Source organism: Alternaria rosae, assembly GCF_020736505.1.
Source record: "Alternaria rosae strain MPI-PUGE-AT-0040 chromosome Unknown BKA58scaffold_13, whole genome shotgun sequence".
NCBI lineage: Eukaryota > Fungi > Ascomycota > Dothideomycetes > Pleosporales > Pleosporaceae > Alternaria > Alternaria rosae.
Window position 1 is genome coordinate 128,255 of NW_025763582.1, and position 13,082 is coordinate 141,336.

At 51.0% G+C, this 13,082-nt stretch overlaps 7 protein-coding genes across 7 annotated transcripts; 5 read left to right on the forward strand and 2 right to left on the reverse strand.

Moving 5' to 3' along the window:
- The first annotated feature begins 11 nt into the window (after positions 1 to 11).
- BKA58DRAFT_60653 (uncharacterized protein) lies at positions 12 to 1,618 on the forward strand. Its single transcript, XM_046175613.1, has one exon. It carries the CDS (start codon positions 289 to 291, stop codon positions 1,459 to 1,461), a length of 1,173 nt encoding a protein of 390 aa, XP_046020163.1. The 5' UTR covers positions 12 to 288; the 3' UTR covers positions 1,462 to 1,618.
- Positions 1,619 to 1,775: 157 nt separating this feature from the next.
- BKA58DRAFT_444660 (uncharacterized protein) lies at positions 1,776 to 2,825 on the forward strand (the record flags this gene model as incomplete). Its single annotated transcript, XM_046174087.1, has 2 exons — positions 1,776 to 2,521; positions 2,591 to 2,825. The coding sequence occupies 2 exons, from the start codon at positions 1,776 to 1,778 to the stop codon at positions 2,823 to 2,825; spliced, it is 981 nt and encodes a 326-aa protein (XP_046020164.1).
- A 1,397-nt stretch (positions 2,826 to 4,222) lies between these two features.
- Positions 4,223 to 5,895, reverse strand: BKA58DRAFT_432637 (RmlC-like cupin domain-containing protein). The gene is made up of 2 exons (XM_046173138.1): positions 5,389 to 5,895; positions 4,223 to 5,331 (listed from the first exon to the last, which is right to left on the reverse strand). Exons 1-2 carry the CDS (start codon positions 5,768 to 5,770, stop codon positions 4,601 to 4,603), a joined length of 1,113 nt encoding a protein of 370 aa, XP_046020165.1. The 5' UTR covers positions 5,771 to 5,895; the 3' UTR covers positions 4,223 to 4,600.
- A 159-nt stretch (positions 5,896 to 6,054) lies between these two features.
- BKA58DRAFT_394351 (uncharacterized protein) lies at positions 6,055 to 8,238 on the forward strand. Its single transcript, XM_046171190.1, has one exon. It carries the CDS (start codon positions 6,506 to 6,508, stop codon positions 7,925 to 7,927), a length of 1,422 nt encoding a protein of 473 aa, XP_046020166.1. The 5' UTR covers positions 6,055 to 6,505; the 3' UTR covers positions 7,928 to 8,238.
- A 95-nt stretch (positions 8,239 to 8,333) lies between these two features.
- On the forward strand, positions 8,334 to 9,904 carry BKA58DRAFT_60772 (uncharacterized protein). The gene is made up of 3 exons (XM_046175616.1): positions 8,334 to 8,525; positions 8,581 to 8,766; positions 8,832 to 9,904. Exons 1-3 carry the CDS (start codon positions 8,483 to 8,485, stop codon positions 9,659 to 9,661), a joined length of 1,059 nt encoding a protein of 352 aa, XP_046020167.1. The 5' UTR covers positions 8,334 to 8,482; the 3' UTR covers positions 9,662 to 9,904.
- A 548-nt stretch (positions 9,905 to 10,452) lies between these two features.
- Positions 10,453 to 11,604, forward strand: BKA58DRAFT_60766 (uncharacterized protein). The gene has a single exon (XM_046175614.1). It carries the CDS (start codon positions 10,601 to 10,603, stop codon positions 11,534 to 11,536), a length of 936 nt encoding a protein of 311 aa, XP_046020168.1. The 5' UTR covers positions 10,453 to 10,600; the 3' UTR covers positions 11,537 to 11,604.
- BKA58DRAFT_60767 (uncharacterized protein) lies at positions 11,605 to 12,766 on the reverse strand. Its single transcript, XM_046175615.1, has one exon. The coding sequence runs from the start codon at positions 12,737 to 12,739 to the stop codon at positions 11,672 to 11,674; it is 1,068 nt and encodes a 355-aa protein (XP_046020169.1). The 5' UTR covers positions 12,740 to 12,766; the 3' UTR covers positions 11,605 to 11,671.
- Between the last annotated feature and the right edge of the window lie 316 nt (positions 12,767 to 13,082).

Below are 13,082 nucleotides of genomic sequence, written 5' to 3' on the forward strand. Positions count from 1 at the left end.
TTGGCTATGATGGATGTCTTGGCTATGATCATGCAAAAAGCGTTGTCTGCACTGCCACCTCGGTGCTTTCACCATAGCAGAGTGACCAGAGTGTCTCGCTAAATTGGAGCTCTTTCTATAGGAAGGTTTCCATTGTCAAAGCACTTGGTGGGTGCTAGACGCACGTTCGCGCACTTTCCCTTCCGTTCTCAGAGGAGATTAATACGTTTGTTCTAGCGTCCCTGGCATTTTGTCTTTCATTCTTCTTCCAATCGTACGCGATATCGATATCCGACTAACAACGTCATCATGAATGAAGCCTCGATAATACTTGCTCGCCTCTGCTGCATGTGCCACCGTAAAGCTACACGCACGTGCACGACATGGAAATGCAGCTTCTATTGCTCGACAGAATGCCTGCAGGACGACAAATCCGTTCATAAGCTGCTCTGCAGGGCCCATCGAAACCACAAGACACAAATTCTTCCTGAACCTGCATTATTCAAGGCCATATTCTTCAAGGCCAGAAAGACCGCGCCCGAATGGGTATGGGTAAGGATGACGTCTCAGCCCGGCGACGAGGGCTTTGTTCTTCAATACTACATGATGCTGGATGATCAGACCAAGGGACTTGTCAGCTATGGAGACTCAATCTACAATTGCGTCTTGAAACGCTCTCACGACGCCATTCACATGCTCGGCTGTCTTGAAACCTGCCCAACTTTACCCGATCAACTATGGTTGAATGGCGCCCCAAACTTAAGCATGGGAAATATTGCGCACGAGCTACTAGAATGTTGCAAAGGCAATATACTCTTCGTTGGCCATCGCGCACATCTGGACGTGACAAGTTTCCGGCATATCGTCGACATGATGTACATGGAGTACGACAAATCACTCCGCCAACTTGGAGACCAAAAGAAAGGCCACATCCCTGGTATCCGCATCAACTGCATTGGTGATCGATTGGTCAGTGATCGTCCGACACTCGAGGCTTGCAAAGTCACCGGCAGCTTCTACGAAAAGGACGAGAACCTCCTCATGTGGATTGTCTCCAAACTCGGTATCGATCTCCTCGCTCGCGCTATACCCCCGGCACTGCCCTGGAGAAATCGTAGCGGCGGTTGTAACTGCTTGCACCATGCTTGGAACTTCGGCTTCGCACAACTCAACCCTTCTGAGTGGTCAGCCAGCCTGGGTAGTGTTTACGTCGCGAGAAAAGACAAGAAGCCATTGCTTGTCGCTCACATCGCGGCTCTGATGGCATATTTATGCATCATTGGTAGTGCACAAGTTCGAGAAATCCTGGATAGCGAGGAGTCATGGACACTGGTGTCCAAGTTTGATGTTGCTTTTGAGATGCACGGGGACCTGTTACTCCAAAGAGCTTCCAAAGAGGATTTCGAGCGGTACTGGGCGAAATGGATGGACAAGGAAGGACGACAGAAGTATGGAGATGTCTCCTCACCCTATGAGGTCTAGCGCGCGGTTGCGTTCATCACGTCAGGAAGCTTTCACCACGCGTTTAGAAACAACACTAGTGAATTCGAGAAGAATGACATGTGTCGTTGCACGGTGCGAGGGAATCCGGCGTCCAGGTCCGTCGGCCTGGTACGAATAGTGTTCCGGTAAATGTGGCTGCACTAGAACTCTGCCCATAGTGTTCTGCCGCTCTGCTTAATTAGCCAATATGCATAGGGCTCACTAGCGCAACACTGTCATGATACCTATAAAATCTTCATATACAAAGTTCATCGTCGTGATCATTGGCAGTGTTTCAGAAATAGCTTTTCGAGATGCATCTCCTCTCTCTCCTTCCCTTCCTGGGCCTCGCCCTCGCGACCCCATTACACCCACCTCCACCTCCGCCTCCACATGCACCTCCTCCTCCTCCTCCGCCTCCCCATCTCCACCCACACGCCCCAAAAAGTAACATCAAATGCCCCATAATCTTCGACGGCCGCATCACCAAAAATCTAACCCTCCAATCCTTTGACACCGCCGCCGGCGCCACACCCTACAACCCAGACTACGTAAAAGGCGAAAACCGCACCTGGTCCTCCATCCTCCTCTTCCCCTCCGCCAGAACCACTCTCCTATCCCGCTTCGACAACCCCCTCCAGCACAAACCAGTCGAAGTAACAATCGACGACGGCTCTCTCTTCCGCGCAGGCGAAAATCTCCAAACGGGTTTCCGCCGCGCAGGCCTCTTGTTCAAAGACGACCAAAACGATGCTGGCGCTGACGCCTCTGATAACGGTATCGTAACGTTCCATTGGAGTATTCGGCAAGATGAACATAGGCCGTTGAATTTGAGTCATGAGTATATGAATGTGTGGCATGAGAAGGGTGATTACTCTGGTAACCAGTTCATGTTTGTAGGGGGTGTTGTGTTGGTAGGTGATGGCGGGACGGGAGTTGACACGAAAAAAGAGAGGGAGATGTGGAAGGTGCAGGATGCGAAGAATGAGTTTGTGTACGAGACGAGGATACTCAAGGGGGAGTGGCAGAATTTTGGGGTACAGTTGGATTACGTTAAAGAGTAAGTGGGCTTATTTCTTCTGGGGCAATGAGATTTGGTTGAGGAGGTGAAAGCTAACGAGATGATCAGCACGATCAGGATTTATTACTCCGAGGGTGATAAGCCGCTGAAGGCGGTTACGAAGGCTACGCCTAACAACAATGCTGGCGGTGGACAATTACAGATTGGTATTGCGAAGAAGCCGACGGAGACGGAGACGGTGGTTTATGATGGGTACCAAGAGCATATACCACTTCGTGGTGAAGGCCAGATTTACGGCGGTATCTTTGTCGAAGATAGTTCGAGTGGGTGTGTCAGTGTTTGAGCTCTGTATGGAGATAACAGAAAGATAGTCACATGGAGGAGAATATGAATGGCTCAGTTTCTTATAGCTGCGGAATACATGCTGTTGTGCATTTGAGTGTACATACTAATCTTTTGCTAACTATCGACCGATACATGAGGATACAAGCCTTCCCAATCGGAATACCATGTGCGTTAGTATGATCCCTGTCTACATAGCATAACCATAATCTCCTGCCGACTAGACTTCATAAAGCGAAGCAACGGCTCCATACTCCGTAATTCCACCACTCTGCAGGAAGTCAGCGAAGAAACTCTCAAAGCCGTCTTTCGAAGCACGAGCGAGTAGCTACTGTGAACTTGCTTGATGATTGATGTCGATAAGGGGAGTCAAGTCTTCACCAGGGTCATGAGGTCCTCCGGGTAAATCGAATATTTAGGCATCACTGAAGCTTTTGCGAAGACAGTACTCGCGTAGTGCGTCTACGTGGGCGCAATGAAGCGGCTTGAAGTCTTTGCGAATGATCATAATCGAGCCTGTCAGAATCTGCCATTGCGCCGGGTTGAGTGTCCGCGCGTCAAAATTAAGTGAATATTTGACAGTTGTGTCACCATCGAGACGACGATTCCTCCACGGTACAGCATACTCAATTAGCTGTACCTCTAATGGGATACCGATCTTCTCGCCTACTGGGATCTTAATGGACTATGAGTGTGGAAGAAGGTGTCGTGGGCTATATTGCTCGGTTCGTATCCTGGTCGCTTACTGATAATGGTGTCGCCGAGGCAGTTCGCACGAACGCCCTTGATGGGGCCTGGTATTTGCCTCTCGGCCACGATCCTGGCATCGTACTAATAGGAGCGCAGATGATCTACTATGTGCCGAAAGGATATCATGTCGAGGTGGCATCGCAGACCGCAGAATAGCAGTGGCCCGTTGTAGCCATCCAATAACTCTGGATCGATGCTTCCAACGCTACCAGTCGGCTTACCTGCGAATCTTGTCTCACCGTTTATGCCGGCAGCGAGAAATCCCACTATGCTAATTGGTTCATGGGGCCGCTGTAGAACCCGGTTTTCGTCGATATCGCCTGTTGACTGTGGCAATCAGTGGACCTGAGACCGTGGTGGAAATGGCACGGTGTCGAAGTGGATGATACTAGCTTGATCAGGCTGGTTGCAGTCTTCAATGCGTAGCCATACAAAGATAGGACCCGCTCCATCCTTTGACAACAATATTGCGCGAAAGTGTTCCGAAGAGGGAGCCAAGCTCTTGTCGAATTCCGTGTACGATTTGCATAGAATCTTGTGAGTAGGCTCGTCGTCCTCTTGACAAGCTTTCGAATAGTATCGGCTGCAGTCACAGTCAAGGCAAACTATCGTGCCGGGTTGCGGACACATGGAACATAGCGCCGAACTCGATGAGGTTTGAGTGGTAGATGATTCTGACATTGGGATGTATCTTGAATACACTGAGTAAAGAACGGTGTAAGTGAAGGTCTAGTGGATTTTGTGAAGGAAACAGATGAGGCATTAATTCGGTAGGATATTTGGAGACCTAGTGGCGAACAGGCGAGACAATCGCAGAGCGCACGAGACATGTCATGAGACAATGTTTGCTCAGCGTGGTATCGTTCTTGGGGAATTAACGGCAGCATTATTGATTGTAGATCAGAATGGGAATGAGACAGCGAATGGGATAGTGGAGAATGCTGTGAGAGTAGGAATAAAGGAATCATGATTTGGTATATACAGAAAAGGATGTTAAGAAAATAAGAGTTACCAGCACTAAGCATCTCAATGCACCATGCTCTTCCCAATCTCACTTTCCCAGTTGTTCGCCCTCTCGAAGCCATTCGAATGGCTCTGGTAGTCCATCATAGCCTGCATGACCTCGTCTCTTGATGTGACAACAAAGGGTCCGTATTGTACGATGGGCTGGTCGAGCGGCAGACCAGCGACGAGAATGAACCTCGATGGCTTCTCAGCACCCTCTTCTACAGATGCTTCGATGCTGTCGCCGTTGCTCTCGAAAACGACGTTGTGGTATTGTTCGATGGGTCGGGATACGCCGTCGGACGAGAAGATGGTGGTGCCGTTGAGGAGGTATGCGAAGGCGTTCCAGCCCTTGGGTAGGGGCTGCTTGACTTTGCCGCCGGGCTGGACTGTGAAGTCGAGTAGCCATACGGGTGTGTATGCCAGTTCCTTCAGACTCTCGGTGCCGTAGGCTTGTCCGCTGATGACCTTGACATGTACCTTGCCGTTGTCCGCGGTTGTCTCCGGGATCTCCTTCGCTCGTAGGTCGCGGTAGCGGGGTTCGCATGACTTCAGCTCCTTGGGCAGGTCGACCCAGAGTTGCATTCCGACGTTGGGCGCGCCGTCCTCATTTTGGCGCGGCATCTCGGCGTGGACGATGCCGCGACCGGCTGTCATGAATTGCAGGTCGCCCTGCTCGATGGTTCCCTTGTTTCCGGCAAAGTCTTCGTGGTCGACGGCGCCGGAGAGGAGGTATGTGATGGTTTCTTGGCCTGGAATATAAAGTCAGTGTGATAATCCTGAGTACTTCGTCTGCGCTCATCACGTACCTCGGTGTGGGTGATCAGGGAAACCTGCGCCTGGTGGAATGGCAAAGTGGTCGAGCATGAGGAATGGAGAGAAATTGCGAAGTTTGGGAGTGCCAACACTCCTCCTCACTTTCGCTCCTGCGCCTTCAGATTGCTCAACGGCAAGGAAGGACTTTGCGATCTTGCGGGGCGCATCGGTGGTGAACTTCTCGTCGGGGATGACGGGCAGTCCGCGGAACATGGTCGACATATCCTCGGTGGCGTTGTAGAAGGGCTTTGTAGTCTTTGCGAGGGAGGTGACGTGCTTCAGTGACTGTGTAAGTCTCGAGAGCATGTACTCGTTGTTGTAGACTGCAAGTGCGATTGCGATGATGGCGATGAAGAGAGAGGAAAGCGTCTTCATGGGTCGGGCGGGGGCGCTTTATGCAAAACGCGACTAGGATGACGAGAATCTTCGAGGGGCGCTTCGGAGCAATGGCGTGTGAGTGCCATCGTGAGCTTGCTTGGTTGGTAAAGGTTTAACAATCCGGCGGGTGTTTGCGTGAGGCTTGGCGGGCAATGGGCTGCTTATGTCGAGCATGACCAAGCAACACTAATGCGAAGGTGGGGCGGTGGACGGATGGTGGAGCTCCCGTTGCCCGATCAGACAGGACGCGATGACGGAAGATATTCCGTCATCTCTCGAATCTCAACACCAATCATTCGGTTGTGTCTGCTCTCATCGTGTCGCATTGTTTCTCCTATCTACTATGTTCGTGCTCCTCATACTCAAGGTCCTTGAACCTATGTGCAGACACGCCCATGATGTCCCTCGCATGTAAATCTACTACGGTGACATCCAGGACGGCGGCCCCTTCAAGAATCTTCTGGCTTTATCAGATTTCTTGTTCTCTGAATCTCGCCAGTCGCATTCTTCTGTAAAATGATGTACTTCTTTTTCCTTCGCTCTCATGTCAAGCGTCTGAGCTCTTCGGCCCGCTTCTTATGGAGCTTCTGGTACGTGCAAACGCTCGAACCCTGCAAACACCTGCAAATATCTCCTTGATAATGTCGCGATGTCGCAGGAACGTCACCTTCGTAGGCTTCAAAGGGCGTTCTACTACTCATCTAGCTGCGCGCACAAGTTACAACACTGTCCATGGAAGCGCAAAACCCTACTACGTCCATGCCATATCCGAGGTTTAGTACGACGAACATAAGAAGACACATCGAAGCGAGAGCTCACCACAAAGAGCGAAGCGACGACTCCAAAGATACGGATCTTTTCAGCCTGTCTCTGCCTTCGACTGCGATATACGAGCAGGAACCATTCGAGTTTTTCAATGTGAGAGTCACGCAGCTTTGCTCCGCTGGATTCCCCAATGCGACCTTTCACATTGAGCGCTTGCGAGGAGGAGCGTGCAACCGCATTACTGCGATTACTTTCAGGCCTCTGCCCCCCAAGATATTGAGCATCTCATGGATCCGTTCGTTTTTGATCAACCACGAAGAGTATGTCGCAGCTCAAGAACCAAAGAACTATATCCTGAGGAGCCGAAGAAAGAAACCTTCAAGCGAGAAATCGGGCACAGAATACGACGTACCAACACTCAAGTTCGCGCGCATCATGTTGGGAGACATGGTTCCTGACATCCTATGCTTTGATGATAGCCCATGTGATGCTATACTGCTGCCGTACATCCTTCAGACCCATCTTCATGGCCAGAATCTCTTCAGAATCTGGAATAGTCTTACGTTTTCCCAGAAGAAAAGCGCTATGTACATCGTCGTTGGTCTCATGAAGCAGCTACAAACCATCCAATACCCCAAGGCTGGCCTCATTGCAGCTGCGAATAGGCTCGTACATGCTCCCGGGCGTATAGCTCTGGAACTTCATACCTTCACTACCAGTCGCGGTCCAGCACCGGTACTAGCAAGAGCCGCGAACAGCCCCGCGGTATCTATGACTACGCGCCAATTCCTACTAGACCAAAGTCGTCGGTGGCGACTGCTGCAGAGGTACGGTGTGCACAGTAACGAAACGATATGGAATTGTTTCGATATCATCACACAATTCCTCTACGACATGAACTTCATTGCTGACGATGACAAGTTTTATTTCTGTCATCCCGACCTCTACGCGCGAAACCTGCTCGTAGAACTTGAGCACGACTCATCGCTCTCACTTACCGGATTGTTGGACTGGGATGCACAGTTCGCACACTTCTGCCCCAAGTTCGTCGCTTACTGTGCACCGTTCTGGTTATTGGTATCAAGCGGCAACGAGTACAATGAAATGATAGTTGCAGATAAGCCAAAAGATGCTGATTACCGGCGATTGAAGAGCTTGTGGGAGGAAGCGGCGAGTGATGAGTGGAGGCAATATGCCTATAAATCAGAGTATACGATCGCGAGGAGAATGTTCGCTCTGCTCCGGGACAGCATTCATCACGATGGAGACAAAGAGGAAGCCAGGTCTATTATAGATGAATGGCAGAAGCTGTATTACGAACAGAGGCCTGCGGCAGCATATGCAAATGATGAGATCCATACGAATGATGGAGACCCGGCTGCTGGATAGGGAGACGGAACCATATAGGAGCCCGTTGAACACAATATTGAGCTCGATGACGTGCTGGATGAATATGATGAGGCTTGAGAGACGAGTGAGTAAGGGCCGCAGTACTGTCCAGATGTGGCTGGAGAAGACATGCGATCAGGTAGCCTGTATTCAAAACTACACCTTGATTCTAGCAGAAGACTTCCTTTTGCGCATGATGCATCGTGCAGATGATGTGTCGCATAGCCAATTGCAACCTGAAGCAAAAGTGGGGTGAAGGACTTCACAATCCCACTTGCCCCATCTTCGACAACATTAGACCGTTATCGATAGCGCAACGTTCATGAGGGGTAGCTGAGGCAGCGGGTATATGGCAATCGCGAAAGCGAGAGTAACGATTAATCATGGTATAATTGCGGGCGACACGTCTCGATAGCTCGCTGCGGCTTTCCGGAAACCACACCCAACCTTGGAACGTTACTAGGTACCTAGGTATCATCAGGTTCCAACCACTTGGTCACTTCACTCACGCTGTTTACCTTGATACCGCACTGAACTTGACCGAGAGAGCCTATCATGCCAAACGCCGGTGAAGCGCCTCCTATCCTAGACTTCTCAAGTACGTTGACCCGCCAGACAAGCTTCGCAGTCGAAAGCTTGCTGACGAACACTAGAGTTCTATCAAAACAACCCAGCATCCAAAAAACAGCTCGTAGATGAAGTCCGAAACTGCTGCCTACACAATGGCTTTTTCCAGATCACAGGCCATAACGTGCCAATCGACTTGCAGAACAGGATGATGGACTGGAACAAGAAGTTCTTTGATTTACCACTGGAAGAGAAGAACAAGGTGAACAAAGGTATGTCCGATCGTACCATCAAGCAATGATCCATAGCCACATCAGCTCATCCACATTCCACCTAGACACAACCAACACCTGGAACCGCGGCTACGAGCTCCTAAAATCGCAAATCCTCGAAGAAGGCACCTCCCCCGAACTAAAAGAAGGTTTCTATATCGGCGATGAAATCCCAAAAACCCACCCATACTTCCTCAACAAGAAACTCAATTCCGGACCCAACATGTGGCCGTCCGCCGCCTCCCTCCCCTCAGTCCAAGACTTCAAAGACACATCGTTGGAATACTACGCTCGCGTCGTCGACCTCGCAAAGGACATCTTGAAAGTCCTCGCCTTGACACTCGACCTGGAAGAAACCTACTTCGACGCCTTCGCCACCGGCGCAGTAGCAACGATGCGCCTCTTGCACTACCCCCCACAACCACCCTCCAGCCCTGCCCACCTCACACGCGGAATAGGCGCCCACACAGATTTCGGCTGCATAACCATTCTGTTGCAAGATACCGTCCCCGGCCTCCAAGTCTACGACCACTCTACAAAAGAATGGCTCGACGTAACCCCCACCCCCGGTGCTTTCGTCATCAACCTAGGTAATCTGATGATGCGGTGGAGTAACGACCGGTATGTGTCAAATTTGCATCGTGTTATTAATGTGAGTGGGCAGGAGAGGTATAGTATCCCCGTGTTCTTTTCTGGCAATCCGGACTATGTGGTTGGTTGCCTGCCGAACTGTAGGAAGGAGGGGGAGGAGGAGAGGTGGAGGGAGATTACGGTTGAAGAGGCGATTTTGGAGGGGTACAGGGAGAGTTATGGGAGGGCGGAAGCGTGGAAGAAGGGGAAAGGGAACGGGGATGGAGGAATTGATGCGAAAGTGCAGGAGGTCGTTGTTGCGTAGATTGTGGGGAGAGGATGCGGTCGTTACTGCAAGTGAATCCGAGAATGAGAGCAGATGTGCCTTGCCTCGGCGATAGCCACAAAGACCGCTTCAGATCCCGGATCAATGCTTCCTAACCGAACAGACCTCAGTATTACACAAAATCACACGTGCTGTTCCGAGGTTCGCGCTGCATTCCATGTTAAGAAGTGACCGGCAGAATTCCGCCGGTAAAATCTGGCCGCACTTTCCGCCCCCAAACGCTTACAAGCGAGATCGCCAACACGTCTGATAGCTTTGCATTGGTTCACAACAACGTAAGGCGAAAGTATGGACAGCACTCAGGCAAGATCTACCTCTAATCACCCTGTTATCGGTGCCTTAGTGGTGCGGTGGGCCCTACAACCTGCATGCTAGCGGCCTATTAATAGGCCGCGGATAGTAGCGAGAAGCTCTTGTACATATTCACCCTAGGAATACTCTATACTTAGATAGCTGCCTCTCCAGATGCCCAAAGAATGGTGTCTAGCTCCGGCACATCATCTGCCAGGCTGCCCTAGACCTGCCCGTTCATACTGGAGTGTTGTATGGGCAATTTGTGACTGGCTTGGTCGTATAGCCTTACACCATTATCAGAGCAGCACATGCAGGATACTGCTGTAAAAGAGATTCTAGGAGTGTGAAGAAACATTAGATTGCATATAACCATCATCGACGTTGTCTTTCGGGTATACTTGGCCGCGGGTTAAGCACGCGAAGGATGGAACCAAGGTGCTGGTGACCGATTGTTGTGGCTTCAACACCACAGGGAGAGGAGGATGACTCTGAAGTGGTATCGCGTCGGGCGAATGCTGATAGCACGCTAATCGCGCGGGAAGGCGTCTATGGGGTACGTGATGATATTCAAGAAGTCATCTGCCACATCCACAGAAGGATATCACACAATTTCACATCGTCGTCATGGTCGCCCAGCATATTGACCCGGATATGCTCACAAAGATGTGCCAGTTCACTAGTACATATTATCGCCAACCATATCCCGCTCTCGAAGGGATGCAACACACTGGCGCTAGCAAATACGTTCTTGTTACCGGAGCTTCGGAAGAAATCGGTCGGGCAATCGCTTCATCATGGGCAAAGGCGGGAGCAGCGGGTATCGCCATCAGCAGTCGCGATGCAGACGATCTCGAGCCCGTCATCGTCAAGCTGAAGCGACTAAATCCCACAGTACAGGTCCTGGCTATGGCTTGCGACACCACAAAATCGGCCGAAGTCGCCAGACTGTTTGATGCGATAAGAGAGGATTTTGGCCAACTCGACGTAGTCATCGCAAACGTCGGTACCGCACATCTGAGTAGGATAGACGAGACAGACGACAACGACGAGTGGTGGGCCGATATGACAACGAACTTCCGCAGCACACATCTCCCCGCCCACCAATATATCCGCACGTTTGGTCCGGCACCAACCGGGACATTCATCTCCATCACGTCTGGTGCGGGCACCGTGGTGACCCCCGGCCTCTCTTCTTATGGCATCGCGAAACAAACCGATCGCCGGCTCATCGAGTTCCTCACTACCGAATACCCAGATATGAAGGCTTTCTCTTTAGATCCTGGGGTCGTGAGGACGAACAAAACGAGTGATATGTTCAAGCCGTTTGCGTTCGATAGTCCGGAGCTAGTCGGTATGTTCTCGATTTGGCTGGGCGGGGGAAGAGCGGATCGGCTGAAGGGCAGCTATATACATACTACATGGGATGTAGAAGAGTTGGAAACACAAGCAGACGATATAGTCGGACGGGGCTTATTGAAAGAGAAGTTTCCTGGTGAGCTGCTGGTACAAGAAGGTGTGACGTGGGGGAACCAGATGCCTGTACCAGAAAGACGTATATGACGTCTTGTGGTGAGGGATCCTGTCGTGTGTAATAGATGATTCAAGAAGAGGTACGCACAATGAATGTGAGGCCGATATTGATGCCACTTCGGTGCTGCTCAAGCAGTGATGACCTGATGCGCAATAGCCTCGGGGCTACACCTCCACAAATGTGTGTACTGGGCCAGCCAGACGCTTCTCAACATCTTCCCAAGACGCCATTCGCCGCCTGTCCTGACTCCATAGGGTACCGCCGACTCCGTGATTCCATATCCAGGCATCGCATAGTATGATGTCGTCATCGTCGCCGTAAAAGCTGATAGGTACGTCGGCTTCCCAGATCCGTACTGCGTCTTGTCCTGTCCAATTTCGAGTCTTTTCAGGTGTCCGGTGGTTGGAATTTACATCTACCAGGACAACGTCGAGGCTTCTGCCGTCGTATGATCTGAATAGGGTGTCGATGTCTTTGGCTGCTAGATTGAAGGGTCGCATCATAACAAGCGTTTGCAGAGATGGTGTCTTGAGACAGAACGCTATTTCCAGATCTGTCATCTCCTGCGTAGTGATGGCAAGCCGTTTTAGATTGGGTGGTGGGTGTCGAAAGTAGTTGACCACATCGTAGCTGACAATGAGCTCTTCAAGGTGCATCATGTGTGAAAAGACCCTGTTCTCGGTGACATGTGGCCTGATTTGCTCAACCTCACTTGGTGGCGCATAGATTGCAGAGAGGTCTAAAGCCAGTCTCTTGAGCGAAGGCCCTATCATATTGCAGAGATCGATGATCTGTGGTAGTCGCACCAAAGGCGTATGGTTCCCTTCGATCAGCCTGCGCACCTCGGTTGGCGAAACGAATATGGAGGTGATATGACGGAGTGCCTGGGCTTCCGCGAACAGTCCTTCGTTTCGCCCGGCTTCTCCATAGTTGAGAGCTTGTGGGTGACGCCCCAGGTTTAGTCCGAGTGTTCTTCGAAATCGCGCACAAGTCGTGCAACTATCCAGATAAAGACAATGAGAGTAAAGATATTGTGTGGCTATAAGGTAAGTATTGCGCGACACCAAAGTGAGTGCGCGCAATGTCTTGGTGATGGTGTTTGACGGCGCGTACGCTACAGGCTGCTGGCCGTTGTGGGTACCCACAAGTTGATCGAGAATGTTGAGGAACAGCTCTGATGGCAAGCTTGCGAACCCTCGCTGTACATCTCCCTTCAACTCAGCTCGTGCCATTAATTCGCTAGTGATGGTGAATAGAGATGTGCAAGCTGGTGATGGCAAGAACAGAATTTAGTGAGATTGTTGAGCCTCGTGACGAGTTCTTACGTCATCATCCTTGCCGCTGGCAGCTAACCGTCATGGCATTTAGCGGGTGAGCTAATGCTAGAATGTACGACCTCGGGAGCGATGTACGAGATACGGCGGCGGCTGTGGCGTCCGCGGAGTCCGTTGGCTTCTGTGGGGTAATACCGTCACCTATCACAACACGGCCGACACTAAACGAAGCGCCTTCTAGGGTGCATAAGGATTCATTCGGGGCAACAATACATCCGAGCTCTTTGTGGATGGAGGCGGC

Bases quoted from the DNA above. Each gene is read 5' to 3' on its own strand.
- BKA58DRAFT_60653 (XM_046175613.1), top strand. From the start codon at position 289: ATGAATGAAGCCTCGATAATACTTGCTCGCCTCTGCTGCATGTGCCAC.
- BKA58DRAFT_432637 (XM_046173138.1), bottom strand. From the start codon at position 5,770: ATGAAGACGCTTTCCTCTCTCTTCATCGCCATCATCGCAATCGCACTT. The intron at 5,332-5,388 runs GTACGTGATGAG...TTTATATTCCAG, and splicing joins CCCTGATCACCCACACCGAG to GCCAAGAAACCATCACATAC.
- BKA58DRAFT_394351 (XM_046171190.1), top strand. From the start codon at position 6,506: ATGGAAGCGCAAAACCCTACTACGTCCATGCCATATCCGAGGTTTAGT.
- BKA58DRAFT_60772 (XM_046175616.1), top strand. From the start codon at position 8,483: ATGCCAAACGCCGGTGAAGCGCCTCCTATCCTAGACTTCTCAA. The intron at 8,526-8,580 runs GTACGTTGACCC...GACGAACACTAG, and splicing joins TCCTATCCTAGACTTCTCAA to AGTTCTATCAAAACAACCCA. The intron at 8,767-8,831 runs GTATGTCCGATC...CATTCCACCTAG, and splicing joins GAAGAACAAGGTGAACAAAG to ACACAACCAACACCTGGAAC.
- BKA58DRAFT_60766 (XM_046175614.1), top strand. From the start codon at position 10,601: ATGGTCGCCCAGCATATTGACCCGGATATGCTCACAAAGATGTGCCAG.
- BKA58DRAFT_60767 (XM_046175615.1), bottom strand. From the start codon at position 12,739: ATGGCACGAGCTGAGTTGAAGGGAGATGTACAGCGAGGGTTCGCAAGC.